The 26,357-nt window shown below is 34.5% G+C and overlaps 1 protein-coding gene across 1 annotated transcript in view; it reads left to right on the top strand.

Annotated features, from left to right (window-relative positions):
• Positions 1-615: 615 nt before the first annotated feature.
• LOC126892330 (uncharacterized) overlaps positions 616-26,357 on the top strand; it is a 31,754-nt gene continuing 6,012 nt past the window's right edge. Inside the window, exons 1-3 of the mRNA XM_050661837.1 lie at positions 616-904; positions 11,507-11,619; positions 22,615-22,960. Coding sequence (XP_050517794.1) covers positions 648-904; positions 11,507-11,619; positions 22,615-22,960 — 716 coding nt within the window. The 5' untranslated portion in view covers positions 616-647. The remainder of the gene's footprint in view (positions 905-11,506; positions 11,620-22,614; positions 22,961-26,357) is intronic.

The following is a 26,357-nucleotide window of genomic DNA, read 5'->3' as shown; positions in this document are numbered from 1 at the left end:
AAAATTTTAGGAACATTTTTTAGTTAGAAAGGCCCAAAAAATACAAAAAAATGTTTTCTTTTGCAAGAAATCGCTGTTATGTGATTCCTCAACTTCTTGGTTTATAACAATCTTATCGACATCCGGATCAACTGTTACCCAAAAAATTCGTGTTCTACAGGTCAAAATACATAAAAAAATCTTGGGTAAGTCCATCTGAATACAGGAGGCCATTGTACCCCCCCTGGCGACAGGACTACTAGGGATTATGGACCCTTTGAATTTGTTCGGCGCAATCATGCCCTCAGTTTAACGTACCTCAGGTGAAATCGGCGCAATCGTCCCCTGCCCACATTACTTTTACTAGTATATTTTATATTACATATTATATAAAAACTACGTTTGCAGTTTTGTTGGGTGGATTGAATAGCTCGACAGAACTGTTGCCGGTCCCAAGCCCGGATAAAGGAGGAGGGGTTCTACAGCCAGGTTAGCACCCTACTGATATACTTAAAAACCATACAGCTCATAGAAACAGGATTATGCATCGGAACAGGAATGACTAAAACCATTGAACTATCTAATTCTCACACTAAACTTACTTAATGTCTACTGTCAAACTAAACTGTCAGCAATATTTACTATTTATATAAACATTTATTCTGGCAATGTCTGAGGCTCCTACAAGCCCTTCAAAAGATCACCAGCTAAAAGATGTTGCAAATACTTCAAAAGATTATCAGCTAAAATATGTTCCTTGGGTTTTTAAATCGTCTTCTCAGTTTACGCCATATTATACTAGAGTAACTCAAAGTAGTCTTGGGAAATATTGCGTTCCAGTTATTTCCAAAGATGATGAATTACCAAAAAGAGGTCCTAGCGTAATTCATCCTAAAATTTTAGAAAATATGATGTTTGATGAAAGGTAAAGTATCTTTTACTTTATTTTGATATTTCTTTATCTATAATTATAATGGGAGATTTTAACGCAAATATTGAGGAAGAAAAAGTAGAAGAATGTGCAGGTGGATACGGTCTGTCAACAATAATTTTGTTATAGCCAATACATTGTTTAAATTGCCTAAGAAAAAAATATACCTACACCAATATACACCAGAATATAAACCAAATAGATATAGAGCAGCGTTTCCCAAACTTATTTTTCCGTGACCCGGTTAATTTTGTGTTTATACTTCGTGACCCACTATTTTTTTGCATACCCTGGTGTGTATGTACAAGAAAATATATTTAAATATTTTTTATAGTTTTATATATTTTAATGAATAATCATTAGCTCAAACAAAAATGTAATAAAATAAAATAAAAATATTTTAGTAATGAGAAGTGTGCAGTTATTTCTGGTTAACTAAAAACTTCACGTTTAGAAGAAAATATGTTAATTATATCCTCAGGTCTGGTTCGACTTCCTAACGGTTCCTATATTTATTTTTGAGAAAAACCAGTGTTGAATACCCTGCCCCCACACTTATAGGTCGTAACAAAAGGAATTTGAAACTTTATCGCTTTTTCTGCTAAAACTGGGTACTCCTGGCGCAAGACAGCCAAAAATCTATCAGTGGTATTTTGTCAAATATGTCTTTGAGTGTCCTATCACACGATATTTCAATTACTGACTCAATATCTAAGTCCGGAAGTCCTGTCTAAGATTCTACGTCCATTGTAAACGGATTCCTTATACATGCCTTGTTGCTGTGGATGAGGGGGAAATATTCCTTCAGATTTGCCTCCAGTCCTAGCAGGTGTTCCTTGAAAGCTGCTGAAATCTCATCAGCGCTCATCATCATTTGTAATTTCCTGCTTCCGCGCGACGTGTCCACAAATTAAGTTTTTTTGTTGCAGCTTCCACCTTCTCTTGTACTATATTGCTACTTTGTAATGTCATATTTAAATTGTTCAAGAAGTCAAAAATATTACATAGATAGGCTACCTTGATTAACCAATTGACATCATGATAACTGTGTTTAAATTGAAATATTACATCCCTAGCCGTTGGTGGATGTTGTTGAAATTATTGAAATTGTTGAATTTTGAAATTTATTCCTTCAATTCAATTAATTCAATTAAAGTTTTTTTAAAATATTCCCTTTTGATAGCCAACGCACTTGATAGCCAACAGTGTAAAAGAGGATGTTCACGTGAAACGGCGAGGCGAGGCGACCCGGCATTTTAATTTCGTGGCCCGGTACCGGGTCGCGATCCACCATTTGGGAAACGCTGATATAGAGTATTAGTTAGGCAAAGATACAGGAACGCAATTATATCAGCAATACCATATCCGAGTGCCGACATAGGATCAGATCACAATCCAGTGGTGACCAGAATTAGGCTCAAAATGAAAATAATAAAACGAAAAAAAAAAACAGATGCAAAAATATATACAAGTGGCTAAAAATTAAGGAACCCACTCATAAGACAACGCATGACAGATGAAGTCAATAATCCACTAATGCATGTTAAAGAACAAATTCCGCAAAATACTAAAACGGATACAAAATGGTTATTAATAAAGACAGAAATAGATAAGACAAATTATCTTACTAGCTGTATACGGTCCAACAGAAGACAGCTCAATTCCAGAAAAAGAACAATTCATAGAACAACTTCAAGAAGAAATCGAAAAGAGAAAGAAGAATCAAGAAATAATTATTGCCAGTGACCTGAATGGAAGAACAGGAAGAAAACAAAACGACAGAACAGTAGGTATATTTGGAGAAGATGTAATAAACGATAACGAAGAGAGAGTGATTGAACTATGCGAAATAAACCATTTAAAGATCACAAACGGATACTATAAACATAAAGACATACACAAATACACATGGACACAAGAAACAAGAAAATTGAGATCGATTATTGACTATGTTATAGTAAACCAAGAAAGCTCGACAAAAATAAAGGATGTGAGAGTAAAACGAGGTGCAGAATGCGGCACAGATCACAAACTAGTAATCGCTCGGATGGAATTCCCCTTTATATGGACCCAACAGAAACCGACCTTGGGAGATACTGACGAATCTACGACTCCGGCAATACCTGTCAATGTGTGCTCAATAAATGAAAAGAAATTCAACATAAACACATAAACTTATTAGAAGAAGACTCCATAAAAGACTTATACAAACGAAGATTGGACCCAAAGGTAGAAGAGTTTAGGTATGAATCATTAGAACAGACTTACGAACACATAAAAACCTGCATAAATACAGCAGCCCTAGAAGTTCTTGGAGAAAAAGACCAAAAATACACCCACCAAAATATAAAATTAAACGAAGACACACTGAAATGCATAAAAGAGAAGAAGGAACTCCATATAAAATACCTGAACACAAAAAACTATGAGGACTTGGAACTCTACAGGGAAAAAATAAAGAAGTAAAAAGAAAAGTAGCAAAAGAAAAAAATGAAAGATGGGAAAAACAAGCATAGAAATAAAACAACACATAGAAGGAACGGGAAATTCAGAGTAATGGCGTATCTTAAAGTCACTCCAAAGAAATAAGACAGAGAAAATCAAGATTGGTCAAATCAAAGAAAACGAGTGGCAAGAATACTATAAAAAATTGCTAACGTAAAGTCGCCACCAATTCAAAGAAGTAGAAAGAGACGGAATAGAAATCTATACACATGACGAAATCGAATTAAGCCTAGCTGAGGTAAAAAAAAACGATCAAAACACTAAAGAACAAAAAAGCAGAAGGCCCCGGCGGAATACCAAATGAATTGATAAAGAACGGATCAGAAAGGCTATTCCGCATGATACACAAAATGTTTGAGAGAGAACTGAATGGAGAAGACTTACCGAAAGAATGGACTCAAGCATATATGACATCAATATATAAGAAAGGAAATAAAAAAATGAGAAATATATACAGGGTGGTTCATCTTATTCGCCTCGGTGGCTGTACGGAAAACCACTTAATATTTAAAAAAAAAATTCTTCACAGAAATATACAGGACCATTAATACTACAATCCAAAAATAATGTGAATTATAGAGGGTGCTCCAAAAAAGAGTGGTATATCAAAGTTTTATTTTTTCTTATGGAATACCCCATATCTGATGACATTATTGAATTTACCTTAAAAAATAAAATATACTTTCATAAAGATTCCCTATACCTAAATACAGGGTGTTTTGATTTATTTCGATTTTTATAAAAATGTAAGGTTTTAGAAAAAAATAAATATCTACCAATCTAAGAATCAGTAACAAATTCTTTCTCGGATTTTAATAACATACTATTTAGCATACTTAAACAGATGCTTATTGAAACAAAGTTTCTTACAGGGTGGTCAAAATATGAGATTGTTCTATTAACAAATTCAAGCTGTAATAACTTACTTATTATAAATGGAACACCCTGTATCTTACTAGTCTATCGCGTAGAAAATTTACTTAGCTCTCAATTTGTATTAGGGTTTCCTATACCTATCTTTTTACAGGGTGGTCAAAATATTAGATTGTTCTATTAACACATTCAAGCTGTAATAACTTACTTATTTTAAATGGTACACCCTGTATATTACTAGTCTATCGCGTAGAAAATTTATTTAGCTTTCAATTCTTATTAAGGTTTCCTATACCTATCATCCTTCATTTTTTTTAATTTTTAAAGATTTCCTAATTTGTAAGCTTTAAAAATTAGAAGTATAGTCTGTTCGCTAAACTCAGACGCAACTTTCTAGATATTTTAGTCATTAATTTTCCCAATTTTAGTAAAATTGGCAAAAAACAAAAAAATTATCGACTAAAATATCTAGCCAGTTGCGTCTGAGTTTAGCGAACCGACTATACCTATGTCGTGGTTATGCACAACACATCACCAACACAGGCAATATACTTAGAAGATACTGTCATTAATAAAATTTTCATTGTTATCATGTAATCACCCAGACTGTTGTATTATTTTAGTTGATTTTGGCCTACATGTGACATGGAATAATATGTTTATATTTATATTAAACTGCGTAGCCTATATTAGATGCCGTATTTTGGAAGATATTTAAATTATTATATTTCATTTCGTATAAGTATTTTCCATATCTTAAACCGACGGTTATTAAGTAAATTTAAGAACACCACTTTTTGATTGAATCTTTGAATCGCAATTACAAACAATTAAATGCAATGGCTACTATGACGAAAACGAGCCTATTGTACAAAAATATGTAAAAATGGGTATCTACAGAATAACATGGGAATTTATATTTACAGAGTAACATGTGTATTGAGAATGTTTACATGGAATTGAAGAGATTTTAAATATCTTCCACTATAAAGAATATAATATCGAGTATGTCAGTTAAATAAGAACACTATGTGTGATTAAATGATAAAAAATGTGAATTTTATTAACGAACGTATCTTGACTAAGATAGTTAAGTATATTGCCGGTGTTGGTGATGTGTTGTACATAACCACGACATACAAGGTACTTAATTCTAATTTTTAAAGCTTACAAATTAGGAAATCTTTAAATATTTGAAAAATGAAGGGAGATAGGTATAGGAAAACCTAATAAGAATTGAAATCTGAGTAAATTTTCTACGCGATAGACCAGTAAGATGCAGGGTGTTCCATTTAAAATAAGTAAGTTATTACAGCTTGAATTTGTTAATAGAACAGTCTAATATTTTGACCACCCTGTAAAAGGATATGTATAGGAAACCCTAATACAAAGTTAAAGGTAAGTAAATTTTCTGCGCGATAGACTAGTAAGATACAGGGTGTTCTATTTAAAATATGTAAGTTATTACAGCTTGAATTTGTTAATAGAACAATCTCATATTTGGACCACCCTGTAAAAAATTTTGTTGCAGTAAACATTTGTTTAAGTATTCTAAATAGTCTTTTATTAAGATTGAAGAAAGAATTTGTTACTGATTCTTAGATTCGTAGATATTTATTTTTTTCTAAAACCTTACATTTTCATAAAAATCGAAATAAATCAAAACACCCTGTATTTAGGTATAGGGAACCCTTATGAAAGTATAGCTTATTTTTTAAGATCAATTCAGTAATAGTATCAGATATAGGGCATTCCATAAGAAAAAATATAACTTTGATATACCACTCTTTTTTGGAACACCCTGTATAATTCACATTATTTTTAGATTGTAGTATTAAAGTCCCTGTATATTTCTGTGAAGAAATTTTTTTTAAATATCAAGTGGTTTTCCGTACAGAGACCGAGGCGAATAAGATGAACCACCCTGTATACAGGATAAAATCGGAGAAGACCAGGCAGGATTCACAGCGGGGAAAGCATGCCTGGATCACATTTACACGGTCGAACAACTAATAGAAAAACGAATGGCCAAAAATAGATCCGTCCATCTGTCATTTGTAGATCTTAAGAAGGCGTATGACTCGATACCTAGAACCAAGCTATGGGAAGCAATGGAAGACATCGAAATCCCACGAAGGTTAATAAAAGCAGTAAAAGCACTCTACAAAAATAACACAGTAGCTATCAAAATGGGCAATCGAATATGCAGTCCATTTAAGACGACAAAGGGACTACTACAGGGGTACTCCACATCCCTTACCCTGTTCAAAATATTCCTGGAAAAGACCCCGAAACCATGGAAAAGAAAGTGCGAAGGAATGGGTATACCAGTAAGGAATAAATATCTATATACCTACCCTAAGTTTTGCCGACGACCAAATAGTGATCGCACAAGACGAAGATGACCTTAGTTTTATGATGAGGAAACTGGAACAGGAATATACAAATAATGGGATGAAAATAAACCCAAAGAAAACTGAATACCTAACAACGGAGAATATAGAAATAAAACAACTGGAAATAGACGAAGGTAAATAAATCAGAGGAACAGATAAGTACAAGTATTTAGGTTTTATAATATCAAACAAAGGAACAACTGAGGAAGATATAAAAAATAGACTAGGACAAACAAGAGACTGCATACGAAAATTGAACTCGATACTGTGGGATAAGAACATCAGCATAACAACAAAAAGAAGAATATATAATACCATGACAAGAAGTATCCTTAAGAAGGGTGTGAAAATTGGATAATAAATAAGAAAACCAAAAATAAAATAAGAGCAACAGAGATGGAATTCCTAAGGAGAAGCTGCAGATTAACAAGGAGAGATAGAATAAATAACATAGAGATTAAGAGAAGAATGGGAGTGAACTCAGACATAATAGACTACATCGACAGAGGAGATTAACCTGGTACGGACATGTCAGAAGAGCAGACCCAAATCGGTGGATATACCGAATAACAGAGTGAAGCCCGATACGAAAAAGAAAGAGAGACAGACCCCGAATATCCTTCAGAGATGAAGTAGACGAAGCAATGGAGAGAAGAAATCTACAGGAAGGGGACTGTCGAGACAGAAAGAGCTGGAGAGAACGGTTTAGTGAAGGAATGCAGTGAAAACTGTGGAAATCCTTAGTATATAATAATATATAGAAATAGATAAAAGTCAAAAAGAAATTCCGACACCAACCAAATACAAAAAGAAACAATTTATGACGGAAGAAATCTTAGATTTAATGAAAAAAGACGTCAAAATGAAAACAAAGATTATCAGATGTACAACAATGTGGATAAATAAACATATAAAATAAATAAATAAAATACAAAACTAAGCAGATGGAAGAACAATGGTTAAAAGAACAATGCGCAGAAATAGAACAATACCGGAAAAGATATGATAGTTTTAATACACATAAAAAAAATAAAGAATTAACTCACAACAACAGAAAAAGAAATCCGGGAATACTAAAAGATACAAATGGGAAACTAGTGTTGAATAGGTACTAACGAAACCTTAAAGAGATGGACAATACATTAATGAATTGTTCAGAGACAATTCAACAGAGATGAACAGATAACGAACCCAGTTCAGAAATTATTGAAATCAGGAGGGGTGTTAGGCAGGAATGTAATATGTCTCCATTAACTATTTAATGTATATAGCACAGGCGTAGTCAGGTTTTAGTTTTGGAGGGGGTTCAAAAAACTAAAACGACTAAAACTACATAAAATAACCTTTATATTCATAATAAAAATTTGAAATATGTTAATATCTTAACTTTTCGGGGAGTGTTTGAACCCCCAAAACCCCCCCTGGCTACGCCCGTGGTATATAGTGAACCGAAGGAATAAGAATTAAAGGAAACAACATCAGATATGAAGATGACACTATGATTATGGAAACCTTTGCTGAACAACTCCAATTACTACTAACGAAAAAAAAAACAGATTATGTGAAGAATATGGGCTAAAAATGAATATAAAGAAGACCAAATACATGCTAATAACTAACAAAACAAATATACAAACAAGCATACATTTGGGAAATGTATCGATAGAAAGTTGATACATACAAATACCTAGAAACCTGGATTTCAGAAAATAAGGATCAAACAACAGAAATAAGAGCCAATAGTGGGAGCACGCAAAATAGAATTATATTTTGCTGACGTCACAAAACTAATTTCACAATGCGAGAATCGACGGTTGCTAGGCAACGTGACGTCACTAAAAGAGAATTCTATTTTGCGTGCTCTACTACAGGGGTGAGAGCACGCCAAATAGAATTCTATTTTGCTGACGTCACAAAATAGAATTTCATAATGGGAGAATCGACGGTTGCTAGACAACGTGACGTCACTAAAATAGAATTCTATTTGGCGTGCTCCCACAGCAGGATAGAAATAGACAGAAATGCGTGCTTAAAAATGAAAACAATTCAATACGCTCTCTATTCATCTCCTAGCGAATAAATGGCAGATTCTCTACAACTCTCGGGACCACAAGTGAGAGCCGTCACCAGAGGGCAATTACTAATAGAATGGCAAACAGAATGGGACGCACAGATAGATAAGGCACAATGGACCAAAAAACTAATACCCAACTGATAGAGTACGTAGGTTCAAACAAGTAAATTTTTATTTTACGTAGTTCCTGACCGGATATGGACCTTTCAGGTCTTGTACGTATCGTATTCTAAAAACCAGAGATGACAACAGCACAGAATACGGTCACAACTAGGAAAGATATCCCCTGACAACTTGATATGTATCGCTATGGAAAACTGAGAGAATTTTGAATTCCTCATAGACCAAATAACAAAAATCATGAAGAGAAAGTCCATGATAGAGAAAGAAATTGAGACAGGATGAGAGAGATCTGGGCCAATCCCTTTTTTTGCTGATTATAGGCTGATATTACTGATATTGATATCTTAGGAGCCACCTCTTTTTTCTTAGCTTTACATGCCCATCACAGACATGAATAATATTTAAACTGCATTTTTATTTTCCATGTATTTCTTTCCCCCGCTTCCTTCCCGCTCCTAGATAAGAACCGACAACTTCTACGATCAATCTAGGCTGCGCAATGCACTCCGAAGTTTTGGTCATTAACTGAACACGTACAGGGGTGTCTTGACGAACATGGGTGGTTTTAGGGTAAGAACAGAACAAGTGGGTCGCGGTCGATGTCGATATCCATGTAAAACACACACCTTGTAGTAAATGGAAGAGAACAGAGCAGGTAAGTGGCGGTGGAGGTTTAGCGCGATGCCATCCAGGAGGTTTACATCGATGCTTTTGAAAATAAAATGAGTTTGTTTTACATGGATATCTACTGCGCGGCCTACAGGGATGCTTCCTTGAGATCGGTCCGTTTGAAGCCAAGTTGTCATTAACTGCGCTATCTGCGTTGATACTTTTTATACAGGGTGTAACGAAAATACAGGTCATAAATTTAATCGCATATTTTGGGACCAAAAATAGTTTGATTGAACCTAACTTACCTTTGAACAAATGTGCATATGAAAAAAGTTACAACCCTTTGAAGTTACAAAATGAAAATCGATTTTTTCCAATATGTCGAAAACTATTAAAGATTTTTTATTGAAAATGGACAAATGGCATTCTTATGACAGTAGCATCTTAACAAAAAATTATAGTGAAATTTGTGCTTCCCATAAAAATTTTATGGGGGTTTAGTTCCTTTAAACCCCCCCCAAACTTTTGTGTACGTTCCAATTAAATTATTATTGTAGTACCATTACTTAAACACAATATTTTTAAAACTTTTTTGGCTCTTAGTACTTTTTCGAAAATTCAGTTTTTATCGAGATATTTTGAATATTTGTCAAATCCACCACATATTTGTATATGGTTAAGTACTAATAATTATGGAGATTTGGTTTAATATGAAAATTTATGTATGATTTACATTTTTAGGTATATTTTGAACCGTATTAAAAAAGAAGCCATATCTCGATAAAAGTTGCCTTCTCGAAAAAATACAAAGAGGCAAAAAAGTTTTAAAAACATTTTGTTTAACTAATGGTATCCCAGTAATAGTTTAATTGAAGCGTACACAAACATTTGGGGGGTTTAAAGGAACAAAACCCCCATAAAATTTTTATGTAAACATATTAAAAAAGAAGCCACAACTCGATAAAAAATGCCTTATCGAAAAAATACTAAGAGCCAAAAAAGTTTTAAAAATATTAAATTTAACTAATGGTACCACAATAATAATTTAATTGGAACGCACAGAAAAGTTTGGGGGGGGGGGGTTTAAGGGAACAAAACCCCCATAAAATTTTTATGGGCAGCACAAATTTCACTATAATTTTTCTTTAAGATGCTCCTGCCATAAGAATGCCACATATCCATTTTCAATAAAAAATCTCTAATAGTTTTCGATATATTCGAAAAAATCGATTTTCATTTTGTAAATTCAAAGGGTTATAACTTTTTTTATGTGCATATTTGTACTAAGATAAGTTAGGTTCATTCGAACTATTTTTGGTCCCAGAATATGTGATTTAATTTATGACCTGTATTTTTGTTACACCCTGTATAATCCCTTTTTTGTATTTAGTTTATTTTTGAATTTCTAAAGTAATTAAATTCAGTAAATTTTTGAAATATGAAGGAGAATCTGATTATTTACAGCTGGCATTTCATCACTATCATAACTTGACTGACACAACATCGCAAAAGCAGTCTTTTTGTCATTCAAATTTCATTAAACTACTTCACTTGGTAGTGGTTCTAATTTGACTGACAGCGCAAGTGACCTCCTTGCTATGTGCTGTCGACATCGACCGCGACATAACTAGTAGCATCCACCGCGACCTACACCTCCACCTCGACCCGCTTGTTCTGTTCTTACCCTAAGTTGGTAGGCAGGGTAACAGAAAGCCATCCGTTTGCAGGATCTCCCTACCCAGCGTGAAATGGACTCGGATGTTTTCCTCTACTCTGTATCTGAAGTTGCACAATACACACTTGAGCATATTTTGATAACAGCAAATAAACCTGAAATCGCGATAACGTGCTACTGTTTACGAATTCAAATACAAGGACTAACATGGCGCTTCTGTAAGCAAAACAGTTTATAAGTTGTATAATTAGCCTTGATAATAAGCAACCCCGTCCTATATCAGGACTGCGTTGACATAGCGAGTAGTAGGTATGTCTAATTTATAAATATATTTTAAGATACTCCTGGTTGGCTAGACCAGGTAAAGAAGACTTTTTTATCCACGAAATGTACAGAAAGTTCACACCCGATAGATCAAAAGGAATGTACGATCCGAGATATATGCATAAAGGTAAGGTAATTAAGTCAAAAGAAGTTATTTAAAGATGTGAATTTGACCAGAATCGATTACTAGTCAAAATAAGCCATTTGGTTTACTATACTTACATCTGTACAGTAAGCCAATTGGTAAATATAGTTGTTCCATTTTATCTTTGCTCATGCGTCATGCTTAATTTTCAAACAAATTAAATCAAAACATAAAGTGAAACGTACGTCGATGTGTATATTATATAGTATATACTAGTTCAATAACTAAGTTCAATAATACTAGCCTAATTTTTTTTGTTACGTTGGTACACTCTTTATATGAACGTATGTGAAGTTTTATTTAAATTTGTCAATTTATTATTTTTTAGAAGCCATTTAGTATCGATTTATCACAGTATTTTTTACAATGGAAATAATCAAGTATTGTGCAGTAATTGAATTTTTATTTTTGGAAGGTTTAAAAGCAAAGAAAAATGAACGAATGTTGAAAGTGTATAAGGACTCTTCGCCTTCAATTAGCACAGTAGAAAGATGAGTTGCTCAATTTAAAAACACTCCCAAAAACAGCAATAACACCAGAAATCGTAGAAAAACACGGGATATGGTGTTGAAAACTCGTCAAGTAACTGAAAGTGATTTAGTAGAATCTCTAGGCATCTCATTGGGCAGTATAAGCAATATTTTGGCCGAAGTATTGGGTTTTAAAAAGCTGTGGTCACAATGGGTACCGCACTTGCTGACAACGGAACACAAACATATTCGAATGTGATTTTCTCAGCAATATTTAGGGCGTTTTCGAAAGGATAAAGTAGATTTTGTGCGTCGATTCATCACAATGGATGAGACTTGGTCTATTACCATGATCCTGAATCAAAACAAGAGGTTAAATAGTGATAGAATCTGGTTTTTCGGCTTCAAAAGGAGATTGTGTCCAGAAATCGGCCAAGAAGATTTTAGCATCAGTTTTTGGAATGTGAGAGGAATTTTTTTGTGGATTACTTGCAAACTGATAAAACAATAAATTCTGGATATTATCGTAATCTTTTAGAAAACCTGAAGGAAGAAATCGTGAAAAAAGACCGGTTTGCAAAAGAGAAAATCCTTTTTCATAAGGACAATGCACCGTGTCATATGAGCATTTTACCAATTGCTAAAATCCATGAATTAAAGTTCGAATTGTTGGAGCATCCACAGTATTAATCCGATTTGGTTCCTAGCGACTTCCATTTGTTTTAATACCTAAAAAAAATTATGCGTGGAAAGCGGTTTTCATCAAATGAAATATCCAATAGAGGTAAAATAATGACGAAATTGTTTCCGATGTGTTCTCGGGTTGTATAAAGAGGCATTATTATTCCATACCTAATACATTCATCAAATCTCTCAACTACCAACAATACAATAATGGCTACAAACATCGATGATACCGTTATCATGGCTTCACATCCTATATGGAATCCAAATGAACCACTCAGAAACCGACCTACATTGGCGACCCTGCTTTTTAGTTACACTGTGTTTTGTTCCGTCAATTCTCAAAAAAATACTTTGATAATGAAATTGTTTTAGAAACACTGACAACTTGCTCTCAATTGCACCGCTACTGAATATCGAAATTATTTAATGCCAAAGGAAAATAAATAAATTTAATTTATCTTACGACGGGACGTGGGCGGCACGGCAGTCTTACGGGGAACGTTGAAGAATCGTGTGATATGAAAAGCATTGGCTAGTTTATAGTTCAACGGGACGGAGCGACAACGGAGACGTGCACCGTCTATTGTACCACGCCCCGTGCCCCGTTCTAAGATAAATTAAGGCTGATTTATGTTACATCGGGACGTGGAAGGCACGGCGCGTAGAACAATATAAAGCGCACGTCCTCGGCACTTCCCGGTGTCGCCCCGTTCCGTTGTATATTAAACTAATCAATGATTTTCATATCAGACTATTCTTCAACGTGCCGGGTGCCCTCCACGTCCCCGTCGTAACATAAAACCTCCCTTAGCCTTTAGGCTTCCAAAGTAACTTCAAATTTTGATTTTTGCGCTGATGATATGATGTGCACATCCGACTTGACAATATCTGTATCATTGTACAATGAGCTTAGGGAAACCTGTCTAGGAAAATGCTACTAATAGTGATAGACAGTGATTGTACAGCAGTATAATTTCTAAGACATCGAAGTACCTGTCTCCCAGTTCTTTGATGGAAGAATTTATAAATTTGCGACGAAACAGTTGTTTTTTCGTAGGTTTTCTAGACAGCATATCTTTACTCATCCTAAAATCCTTTCCTTATCGGATAAGAAAATGTTTTTAGGATGAGTAAAGAGTATAGAATACGTTCTAAGCTCTGTCATTTGATAACAGATTTTTGAAGTGAAAACTTCTTTAGGGACGTTGTGCGATTTTTGAATAGGGGAAAAGCATTGAATTCGCGACCGTCATCGCGACCGTCATCGCGACCGTCATTGCGACCGTCATCGCTTATGCTATATATTATGTGTATGTATATATAAATTGTGTAGAGGTATTTAAATTTAAAATAAATGTAAAACCTATTTTAGGATGCGGAAAAAAGATTGATTTCGCGACCCTCATCGCGACCGTCATCTCTTCGGCGAAATAAATTTTGTACGTATCTATATTATGTGTATGTATACATAAATTGTATATAAGTATTTAAATTTAAAATAATGGTAAAACCCATTTTTGGATGGAGAAAAAGGATTTATTTCGCGACCGTCATCTCTTCGGCAAAATAAATTTTGTACGTATATTATTATAATGTACGTATAATAATAGTAATATTATTGAAGTGGAAACTTCTTTAGGGATGTTGTGCACTATTTAGATGGGGAAAAAGTATTGAATTAGCGACCTCATCGCGACCGTCATTGCTTCGACGAAATAAATTTTTGAAGTGAAAATTTCTTTAGGGACGTTGTGCACTTTTTAGATGGGGAAAAGTTGAATTAGCGACCGTCATCGCTTCGGCGAGATAAATTTTTGAAGTGAAAACTTCTGTAGAAACTTTGTACCCTTTTCAGATGGGGAAAAAGTATTGAATTAGCGACCGTCATCACTACCGTCATTGCTTCGACGAAAATAAATTTTTGAAGTGAAAACTTTTGAAGTGAAAATTTCTTTAGGGACGTTGTGCCCTTTTTAGATGGGGAAAAAGTATTGACTTAGTAACCGTCATGGCTTCGACGAAATAATGTTTTGAAGTGAAAACTTCTTTAGGGACGTTTTGCCCTTTTTAGATGGGGAAAAATATTAAATTAGCGACCGTCAATGCTTCGATGAAATAAATTGTTGAAGTGAAAACTACTTTAGGGAGGTTGTGCCCTTTTTAGATCGGGAAAAAGTATTGAATTAGCGACCGTCATCGCTTCGGCAAAATAAATTTTTGAAGTGAAAACTTCTTTAGGGATGTTTTGAAATAATTTTTCGAACTTTTTCGATGGGAAAAAATATTAAATTAGCGACCGTCATTGCTTCAACGAAATAAATTTTTGAAGTAAAAACTTCTTTAGAGACGTTATGCCCTTTTTAGATGGGGAAAAATATTGACTTAATGACCGTCATCGCGACCGTCATGGCTTCGACGAAATAATGTTTTAAAATGTAAACTTCTTTAGGGACGTTGTGCATTTTTTAGATGGGGAAAATTGAATTAACGACCGTCATCGCTTCGGCGAAATAAATTTTTGAAGTGAAAACTTCTTTAGGGACGTTGTGCCCTTTTTAGATGGGGAAAAATATTAAACTAGCGATCGTCAATGCTTCGACGAAATAAATTGTTAAAGTGAAAACTTCTTTAATGAGGTTGTGCCCTTTTTAGATGGGGAAAAAGTATTGAATTAGCGACCGTCATCCCTTCGGCAAAATAAATTTTTGAAGTGAAAACTGCTTTAGGGACGTTTTGAACTTTTTCGATGGGAAAAAGTATTAAATTAGCTGCCGTCATTATTGCTTCAACGAAATAAATTTTTGAAGTGAAATTTTCTTTAGGGACGTTGTGCCCTTTTTAGATGGGGAAAAAGTGTTGAATTAGCGACTGTCATCGCTTCGGTGAAATAAATTTTTGAAATGAAAACTTCTTTAGGGACGTTGTGCACTTTTTGGATGGGGAAGAATTATTGAGTTAGCGACCTTTATCGTGACCGTCATTGCTTCGACGAAATACATTTTTGAAGTGAAAACTTCTTTAGGGACGTTGTGCACTTTTTAGGTAGGGAAAAAGTATTAAACTAGCGGCCGTCATTGCTTCGACGAAATAAATTTTTAAAGTGAAAACTTCTTTACGGACGTTGTGAACTTTTTAGATGGGGAAAAAGTATTGAGTTTGCGACCGTCATCACTTTGCCGGACTAAATTTTCTTACGTATATATATTATGTGTATGTATACATAAATATCGTAGAACGTACGCAACGCGTATATAATATAGGTATAGCACTTCTTTTTGGATCGGGAAAAAGCATTGAGCTCGTAATTTATATACTATGAGAAGTTTTCACTTCTGTCGGCACTCCCATGAGTGCTTTAATTTTTTTTATAGAGTAAATGATTTTAGAAACTTTGACTTGGTATACGCAGATGGAATACAGAATACTTGTTTAAGAACATATGAACATATTTGTGCAATTTTCTACTATTTTAAAAACTTTTTAACGGTTAGCAATTTGTTTGTGGATTTTCTTTATAAGGGTAGGTATATAGATTGGCTTTGGCAAGGTATTCAATAAATATTGTAATAAAGTTTTAAAGATGTCAAGAAGAATAAAAAATATATACCACTTTTATTCAGTTACAATGCGAAGCCAAACCAGCACTCTAATCGATGATTTCGCCTCTTATTAGAGGCATCATCACCTCTTCTTAGAGGCATCATAGGTTTGCTTATCTCTGACTGAAGTGAAAATCTCCAGCCAGCTAGTCCCCACATTGCAACTAACGTGATGGTAGTAGGTGCTTAGCGACATCTGCTAAATAAAGGTCAAAGTTTTTCAACCTAATAAAAATATTTAAAAATACATATTTTTAAAAGATATTTAATTGAAAATACCATTTTCCTGGTAACTACTCCATGGCTTCTAACTGGAAAGAAGAGTTTAGGATGAATCGAAAAAGTCAATCCCATAATGCACCCAGAAAACCGATTCTTATTTTTGCTCTATCTAAAACGTATTTCTGCTTATAGGCGAGGATATAAAGCACTAAAATCGCCCAAACCTCTAACTTTTTGAAAGTAAGACGGATGGTTATGAAACCTTTTTCATTCGATTCGGGAGAGCTTCAGGAAAAAAATTTACCTATTGACATGAGGGACAAATGAAAAGTGCGCTGTTGTAGGCCGAAAGTGCATTTTCCAAAGTGCATCTCAAAGTGTTCAAAAAATTAACATTCACAACTCGGAAACTAATCATGGAGATGAGTTCCATATTCATACTTAGAGGTTTTTGATGTACCTGAACACGAATATCGGGTCGGTGAAGCTCTGCGAGGTAACTAGTGTCCTGTATCTACGTCTTCTCCGGGAATTTTATGGAAATTCGTAATATAATTTGTTGAAATTTGTTATTCCGGTATTTTGAAGATTAGGTTAGGAATTAGTTTTTTTGAAGTTATACTTCTTTACCGGCGATATGAGGGTGAATTTTTATATGTTAAAACCTATGATCCCGGCGCATGCGCATTATAACTTTGTTGTGATTGGATGTTCTGTAGTTAGATTATTTATGGTTGTTGCGTTTTAAAATTTGTGTGAAAAGAAACAACAAACAAAAGTTAGTTAATAGTTATACTGCCTTTTTAAATAGTTTTCATATACCTATATTTTTGGACTTTTGGACAAGGAAAACTTATTCTAATTTGGTAAGTAGTTTTTATTATAATCATATTGTAATTATACATTTGGATTAGGTTGAAATACAGTAGAGCGTCGATTATCCGAACTAATTGCTGGACATAGGTGTTCGGAAAACCGATTTGTTCGGATAATCGAACTACAATATATTGATACATATTTATAGTCATACATATTTATTTATCCACAAGTGAATAAAAGCCATATTTATATACCTACATATTTATTTATATCTTGATAATGACAACTAGCAACTAAACAAAAAAGTGCAGTCTTTGCAACAACATAATTATTTTTGGATACAATATTGAAGAAAATTGAAGATATTTTAAGCGTCAATTACTAACGCTTGCTCGGTATTTGAGTGCGGGACGCGGGAGTCGATAGTTCGAATAAGCGGTCGTTCGGTTGATCGACGTTCGGATAATCGACGCTCTACTGTACATTTATTTTCTCAAGAATGGGGATTTTAGAGAGAAATCCCAAATTAGGTCCAATTTTTATTTTTAAATTATGATTTTTTGGCGTAGATTTATTTATCTAGTAGGTATGTAATGCTTTGATTTACATACTTAATTTGATTACCAACAAAAGTTCTACCAATCTTCATCTAATATATTGTTTTCTTACTGTTTTGTTATATTTTAATATTTTCTTCCACAAAATTTAAACTACATAATTTAATTATATTCAAAACAACTGTCAAACAGTAAAACGTTCAGTTACCCTATTTTTCCACATGACAAATAATGTGGAATTGGGCGAGTGAGTCTAGGCTTCGATTACGAATCAAAGTGCCACGAAATTCACGGGTTCGATTCCCGATGCAAGTTTTTATTTTTTTATTTTTTTATGCATTTTATGATTGTAAGTATATTTGTTATATAATTTTTTTTTTCAGAAAATGCGTATTTAAAATTTTTGCCAACAATTATTATCGTTCAGAAATCATTTTTTCTTTGTGGCATTTTTCAATGTGTTTGTGTGCGTTTTATTCTTTTATTTTTTTAAATTTTTGGTATTGTCTTAAAAATCACATAATATGTAGTAGAAGTATAACTTCTTACGTGCGTACAAAGTACACACACATTCTTTTTTAGGAATTTCCATAAAATTCCTGGAGACGACGTAGATACAGGCCACCAGTTACCTGGTACAGCATCGTCGAAGCAATATTCGTTTTAAGAGGAAACAGTAGCGATCAACAGGTAGCGAAAACGCGTTCCAAGATTGCGGCTGTAATTTTGAATATTTTTTCGAGATATTTGGCACACGTATTCGTAGTATAATAAAGAATGGCGGTACAGAGCCCAATTTGAAAAATATATTAATATGTGGAAATTACTCTGTAATTAAATACAATATTAAAAAAACGAGCCTGTACCGCCATTAAGAAGAACAAAAAAATACAATTTCTTCAAATAAACTTTTTTATCCGATGCCAAGATTTTTTGTCATTTTGGAACTGCTAAATTTTTTTATTTCATTAGTAGTTCCAAAATGACGTGTGCCAAATATCTCGAAAAAATATTCAAAATTACAGCCGCAATCTTGGAACGCGTTTTGGTTACCTGTTGATCGCTACTGTATCACCTTAAGCGACCTCAAAAACATCGGGAAGACAAGTTTCAATGATGTTCATAACGAATTTCCATAAAACTCTAGGAGACGACGTAGATACCGGCATCAGGTACCTCTTACAGCTTCGCCAACCCGATATTCGTGTTCAACGACCTCAAAAATCTCGGGATAACAAGTCTCGGGAAACTCCAGGAGACGAGGTAGATACCGGTCCCTAGGTACTTCGTACAGCATCTTCGATGCAATATTTGTGTCCAACGACCACAAAAACCCCGAAATAATAGATTTCAAAGATTTTCATAACGAATGTCTATAAAAATCCAGGAGATTACGTAGATACCGAGCACCAGATTCCTCGTACAGCACGTTTGATGCAATATTTGTGTTTAGCGACTTTAAAATTCCCGATATAATAAATTTGAACTGCATATTTTCATAACGATTTTTCCAAAAACTCCAGGAGACATACTCCAGAAACTAGATACCAGGCACCAGCTTCGCCAACACAATATTCCTGTTCAGCGACCTCAAAAACCTCCGAGTATGAAAATTGAACTCATTTCCATGATTATTTTCCGAGCTGTGAATTTTTACTTTTTAAATACTTTGATATGCACTTTGGAAAATGCATTTTCTACAACAATGCAATTTTCATTTGTCCCTTGTGCCAATAGATCAACTGTTTTTCCGAAGCTCTCCAGAATTGAATGCAAAAGGTTTCATAACGATCCGTCTGACTTTAAAAAAGGTATTGTAGGTGTAGTATTTATTTCCTCGTCTAATAATAAATGACCTTCGCAATGGGTCTTGTAAAGTCTAACAAGCTGTTTAGAGACTCATTAATATCTAGCTGAGCGGGATGCTATTGTTTGAGGTGTGAAATTATATAAACAAGGGATCAATTTATAATACAGGTACATACCATGTTTATGGCATTTTACGCCTCGAACAATAGCGCCTAGCTCAGGTGAACATTAATGAGCCTCTTAGATAGCTTATTAGACTATAAGTGAGGCATATAGAATCAAAACCTGCTTGATCCATGTTTTTCGGGAGACTAAAAAAAGATTAAAAATGTAAATTTTCGAAAAAGTATCCGGCATTTCTCAATCAAAGGGGCTTCAATAAATGTCATAAAATGGCATACTAATTTGGTATAGAGTCATTTTTCTGCATGCTCCTTACATCTTTAGAAAGGACCCCGCAACACTCCTTATGGAAAAGTGGTCCCGATCAAATTTAACGAAAGTTTGGTCAATGATACTTCTCGATGTGTAGATTAAAAAACTCCATGGGACCTGGATCTGAATAACTACTATTCTCGAGCTACAGCCTTCTGAAATTATTGGATTCGAGTGCTCGGTTTACGTTAAGTGAACTAATTCACGGTCAAGTGAACGAAAATATTTATCATTGGAAGAAGAGAGACTCATTTTCTTCATGCATACTTTCGTCTTGTATATGAATTCGTAGTCAAAAATAGGTTCATCGTATTTTAGTCTTCAGGAAACCTCCGAAAAGTCCTCAGAAAATTAAAGAAGTGCGATATAAAATGTGCTACTAGAGTGATATAAGAATTATCATGTTTTCATGAATGCTTCACAGTTATGCAATACCAGCAAAGCTGCAGTTGCACCATATCTATAGAATACTACTGAACAGTGGCGGATCTAGAGGGGGAATGGGGGAATTCTCCCCGTAACACGGTCCAGAACTAAAGAAAAAGTTGTCGAAACATAAAAAATACATTAGCTGGCATGAAACTTGTCCCGCATATGATATGTAGAGATAAGACAAGCAGAGAACATGGACTTGATCTCAATACGAAAAAAAAACAAAGTACCTGGTAGTCAGTAAACGCTAACTATTAATTACAATTGACTATTATATGTGGAAAAATTGAGTTTAAGTCATCTTCGACTATCTGCGCGTCAAGAGTTTGCTGATTTCGGTTAGGTGCATCATATGTCGTGTTAACTAACGACCTCTCAGGTTACTTAACATTGGGTTGATGTCTTGCAAAGCCTAAAATCCATAACACATTGGTTATATGTAGTAGGAAATGAATATGTGGTGTTTTGTAGCTTACCGAAACCTAGAAAATATTCGAACTCTTATGAATCCCGGTTCATCCATATTCTCGTCAGTTTGAAAGTCTTCGTCATTGTCTCTAGTTATTTTAACTTGTATGTAAGACGGTGTCAGTTTAATTTGATATGTCTCAATCGTAAGGTCTTTTAGGTATTCTAAGTCGAAAACAGGAAAGTTGGCAAAATTATGATTATGAAGCCTTCTCCATTGACCATTTCTTGTAATCAGATTATCAGTCGCAACTCTAGCTTATACAACATTGGGAATTAATAACCTCTGTAATAATTGTTATTGTTGAGCATCTTCAGCTGTAGCACCTTCCATTGGAAAATATTTTGTATTAAAAAGTTCATCATCACTGGCTCTAGAACCCCTGGTGAACCTCGGCCTGTTCAAGAACCAGCTTCCATTCCTTCCTATTCTTCGCCTTGGTTTTCCAATTTCGTACTCTTTACACCCGTATCTCGTCTTCCACCTGGTCCTTAAATCGTACTCTGGGCCTACATATTTTCCTCACACCTGCCGATCTTTGGTTATAAATGTCTTTTGACGGCTCCATCTCATTCATTCTCGTTAAATGAATAACAATTTTTCTTTAATTCTGGAGCATGTTAAGGTTGGAATTAGCCCATTCCCCCTAGATCTGCCACTGTTCAGTATTATTCTAAAGATAAGGCGAAACTACAGCTTTGCTGGTATTGCATAACTGTGAAGCATTCATGAAAACATGATAATTCTTATATCGCTCTAGTAGCACATTTTATATCGCACTTCTTTAGTTTTCTGAGGACTTTTCGGAGGTTTTCTGAAGACTAAAATACGATGCATCTATTTTTAACCACGAATTCATATATTATACAATATGCAAGTATGCATGAAGAAAATGAGTCCTTCTTCTTCCAATAATAAATATTTTAGTTCACTTGGCCGTGAATTAATGCTCTTAACGTAAACTGAGCACTAAAATCCAATAACTTCAGAAGGCTGTAGCTCGAGAATAGTAGTAATTCAGACCCAGCTCAGAGAAGTATCATTGGCCAAACTTTCGTTAAATTTGACCGGGACGCCGGGACCACTTTTCCATAAAGAGTGTTGCGGGGTCCTTTGTATTTTTAGTTTGGATTTAGCAGATTTTGATTCTAAGCCCACATAATATTGTAAAAATTCTTCATTTTCACCTATTTTTAGGCGCAATTAATGCACTAAAAGTGGGTATTGAAGTGAAAAGATCCGTCTTGTCGTTTTTTTTTTTCGGAGGTACGGCCGATTTTAGTGCTTTATTGCTTCGCCTATAAGCAGTTGAGTACCATAGTGCACAGTTAAAGTTCCGTGGTCTGTTTCGAATGATGATATGTTGACTCTTTTAAAGACTAGCCTCTTTTGAGCTGTACTCTAAATGTACTCTAAATTCTTAAATTAACAACTATTATTTTTAAGTTATGAAAACAATATAAAATAAATTTTTTTAGAAAAAATATTCAACCGTTCGTATCAGTTTGAATTGGACTGTATCGAAGCTGAACGACTAGAAAAACGTCGAGTCAAGAACGAAACAGACGCGGCAGAATTTGAGGGGTCTTTTCAAAGACTAGTTAAGAAACAAGTAGAAAAAGAATCGCCTCCCATACCTTTGGTCCCTTGCAAAATAGAACCTCCCATTTGGTGGCCTAAAACTCCACAACCAGACGAAGAAATTATAGAACCGGTAAAGGTAACTCCAGTTTACACAAGGTCTCATGCTAGATGGATAGAAGAACCAAATTTAACGGCTTTTGTACAGGACAATCTTTGCCAGAGGAAAAAGGATATGCTACTGTGAGTACAACAGTTTTTCTATCTACGGGGGTCCTACAGCATCTGTCGCATTCCGCATTTCGATCTCCACCTTTTTCGGTTGGTCCATATTCCTCCTCATTTATGGCTCTATCATTATTTCTCTGTCTTCTCTTCATTCCAATGCTGTCTTCCTTTCCTTTTTCTATTCCATGGAACGTAAATAAGGCCTGTTTGGGCCATCGTTCATCATTAATTCGCATTACGTGTCCGTACCATAAAAGCTGTATGGGTTCTAGGTAGTACAATAGTTTCTTGTTACTGTAGGTCTGATAACAGTCTTAGTTTCTTGAAACGTATTTGGATTTCATTAATGTTCGTAATGCTCGTAATGTTCGTGATGCCAAAATGAGAGAGCATAGGTTGAGATGGCTTGGTCATGTTGAACGTCGAGACGCTAATCACCCAATACGAAGAATTGCTGAAGTGCAGATTCCTGGAAGGAGTAGGAGAGGAAGACCAAAGAAGACGTGGGGGAGACGATTAGGCAGGACATGTTGGTAAAGGGGATTAATATTGATATGACGTAAGATAGAATTGTAGGGAGAAATGCAATTAGGGAAGCCGACCCCGCATAGGGATAAGGCAAAGAGAATGATGATAATGTTCGTAATGCTCCATATTTTTTTCCTTTAGTTATTCTTGCCTTTACCTCCCCTTCCTCATAATAATTTTCATCTATTTTGGCTCCCAGGCAATTAACTTCTTTGGCTCTTTTGAACGAGTATGTTTTTCTCCATCTAGTTGTAATATTTATGTTTGTAACAGGTAGTTTTTTTTCTTTTCTTTGAAGGCAAATATTGGGTCCGTCGTTGATCTGTTGTTTCTAAAACCTGCCTGGTATTCTCCCAAGATTTTTCCAAATATGGATTTAGCCTTTTTCTTATACTTTGTGACAAGATTTTGTAAACTATTTCTAGTAGTGCAATTCCTTTAGAGTTTAGAGTTTTCGCCTTTTTTATGTATAGGACAGTGCCCCCCCCCTAGCTTTTCGGTTGCTGTAAACTATATGGTTATAAAAAGTATACAAAATATAATGTGCAACATCATCACGTCTGCCCCCCCACCCCTGAAAATTTTTACATGAGCGCCCGTGTAGGACATATCCTTGCTTTGGTCCACTCTTCTGACATTTTTTCTACTTCCCATATTCTTTTTAGCAGGTCATATATCTCTTTTTGTAGTCTTTTCCCTCTTGATTTTATCATTTCGGCCGATATTTCTGTTATTCCTGGGTTTTCGTTATTTTTCAGGCTCTTTATTGCGATCTCTATTTCTTGCTCTGAGGGTATTTCTATTAAGTACATACTATCTGATCATCTTAAAGTTCATGGTTTGTTTAAATTTGTACTTCGCTCTTATTTAGCAGTTCTGTGAAGTAATTTTGCCAATTTATCATTATTTTTCCTGGCTCATTTAGTAGTGTCCCTTTATCATCTCTCACGTATGGCTTGTTTTTATGATACCCTCTTTCCATTTTTTTGCTTTTTAGTAGAATGATCTTATTTCTTTTTTTTTAATTTTTCTTCTATTTCTTTCAGTTTGTTCTTGTTGTATTTTCTTTTTTTACTTCTACATTTTCTTTTCATGATTTTTCTTAATTCTCTGTATTCTTGTCTATTCCTATCTTCGTTATCTGTAAGATTTTTAAGTCTTACTGTTCTTATTGCTTCTGCTACAATACTTCTTGATATTCTTCATCAAACCATTCTTATGGGCGTTTTATCGAGCTATAAATCTTGTGACGTATATTCATCAAAACTTATATTTATTTTTTTAACTCAAAACAAAAAAATTATAACAAAGATCATATCCCAGAGAACGGCAGTTCTCACCAGTGACGCACAAACCCCTACATGCGACATCATATATACACGAAATTTTCGATTTTTCTAAATATGACTGAATTTAAAAAAATGGGCCAAATACCATCTTAAAGTTTAGGAAAATACCAGCCAATCGATATGTCAACCATCCATTTTAGGTCAAAGGGTGTGGGTTTTATGGCCCTCCCCATTTGTGGTCTGTTTTTAGTTCTCGTCCCCAAAACTCCCAAAAATTTCGAAAGTTCGAAAGTTCGAAGTCACTTAATGCAGCTGACATAAACGACATTTTTTAAATTCCTGTTACTACTTACATCCGGCAACTATTTATTATTTATGGAGAAATTCATAATACTATATTTGCTTACTCATTATTTTTGTATTATTAATCTATATCAAATAATTAATTACGGTAGTAAAAGTAAAATTTTTACCAATAAATATATAGGTATTATCAGAAAAAGAATAATATCACAAAAAAATTTTGACACATTTACGTAGCGAAAAATCGTACGGTGGGGTAGTAGTCACATCCGTTTTTTTACAGTATTAACTTAGTTTAGACGTTGTTTTGGCTAGAAATTTTTGATTTGATTCGTATGCATATCATCGATGACGCATGGGTATTCTTTCATTTTTCCTACTGCAGAAAACTTTATACTGCCAGTGTTTGACATAAGTTGGTGTCACTGCCAAGTTATTCTTAAACTCATTTTGTTAGCGTTATGTACAATTTTATGTTGATTAAAACCTTATACCACAGGTTTTACTTTATCATTTCAGGGGGCCACGGCCGATTCAGAACCGGTGTAGGGTGTACTTTGTGACTTTTGACCACCCATAAGGCAGCTGTAGGACTGGGTAGGTACAACACGGCACATTTTTTTGGGGATGCATCTTAGGTCCAAAGATAGACAGAGCTAAGCTTTCAAATGGTGCCTAAGTGGTCAAGATCGGAGATACACACGGCTCAGTATAGCCAAAAAATTGAAAAATTGAACTTTGAAAATTTTGGTTTTCCGACAATTACTCAAAATTTCAATCTACGAATTGCACCAATACTCTGGGCTAATTAGCAAAATACAAGGAAAAGTTATGTACCAGCAATTTTATTGCTGGAATCGAATCTTATTATTGCATGTATTAATAATATAGATATGCAAAGTCCGCAGATAGTGTGCTACTTTTTTTATAAACAAAATGGCGCCCGAAAATCGTGTTTTTTTCAATTTTTGCTCTATAACTCTAAAGATTTTAACTTTAGACCAAAAACACCCAAATAAAAATTTACCGCAATTAAAGTCTGCATAGAGACGTGTTTTTTCCGATTTACTTCGACGAAAACTTTCCCCGGAAAAAGCGGGTTTTTCCAACAAAATCTTTAATTTTCAACTAAACTTTTAGATAAGTAGTTGTTAATCAATAATTAAATAACTTGGTAGCGTAAAAGCCCTTTCCGTATATATTATAATTCCAGAAGTCTATGGAAATTGAATGAACAGTTTAGCAACAATTAAAATATTAATTAAAAATTTACGGTCGCTATAATAACGACA

This window comes from Diabrotica virgifera, chromosome 9 (assembly GCF_917563875.1).
Source record: "Diabrotica virgifera virgifera chromosome 9, PGI_DIABVI_V3a".
In the NCBI taxonomy this organism is placed as follows: Eukaryota; Metazoa; Arthropoda; class Insecta; order Coleoptera; family Chrysomelidae; genus Diabrotica; species Diabrotica virgifera.
This window is presented reverse-complemented; position numbering and strand designations above follow the sequence as displayed.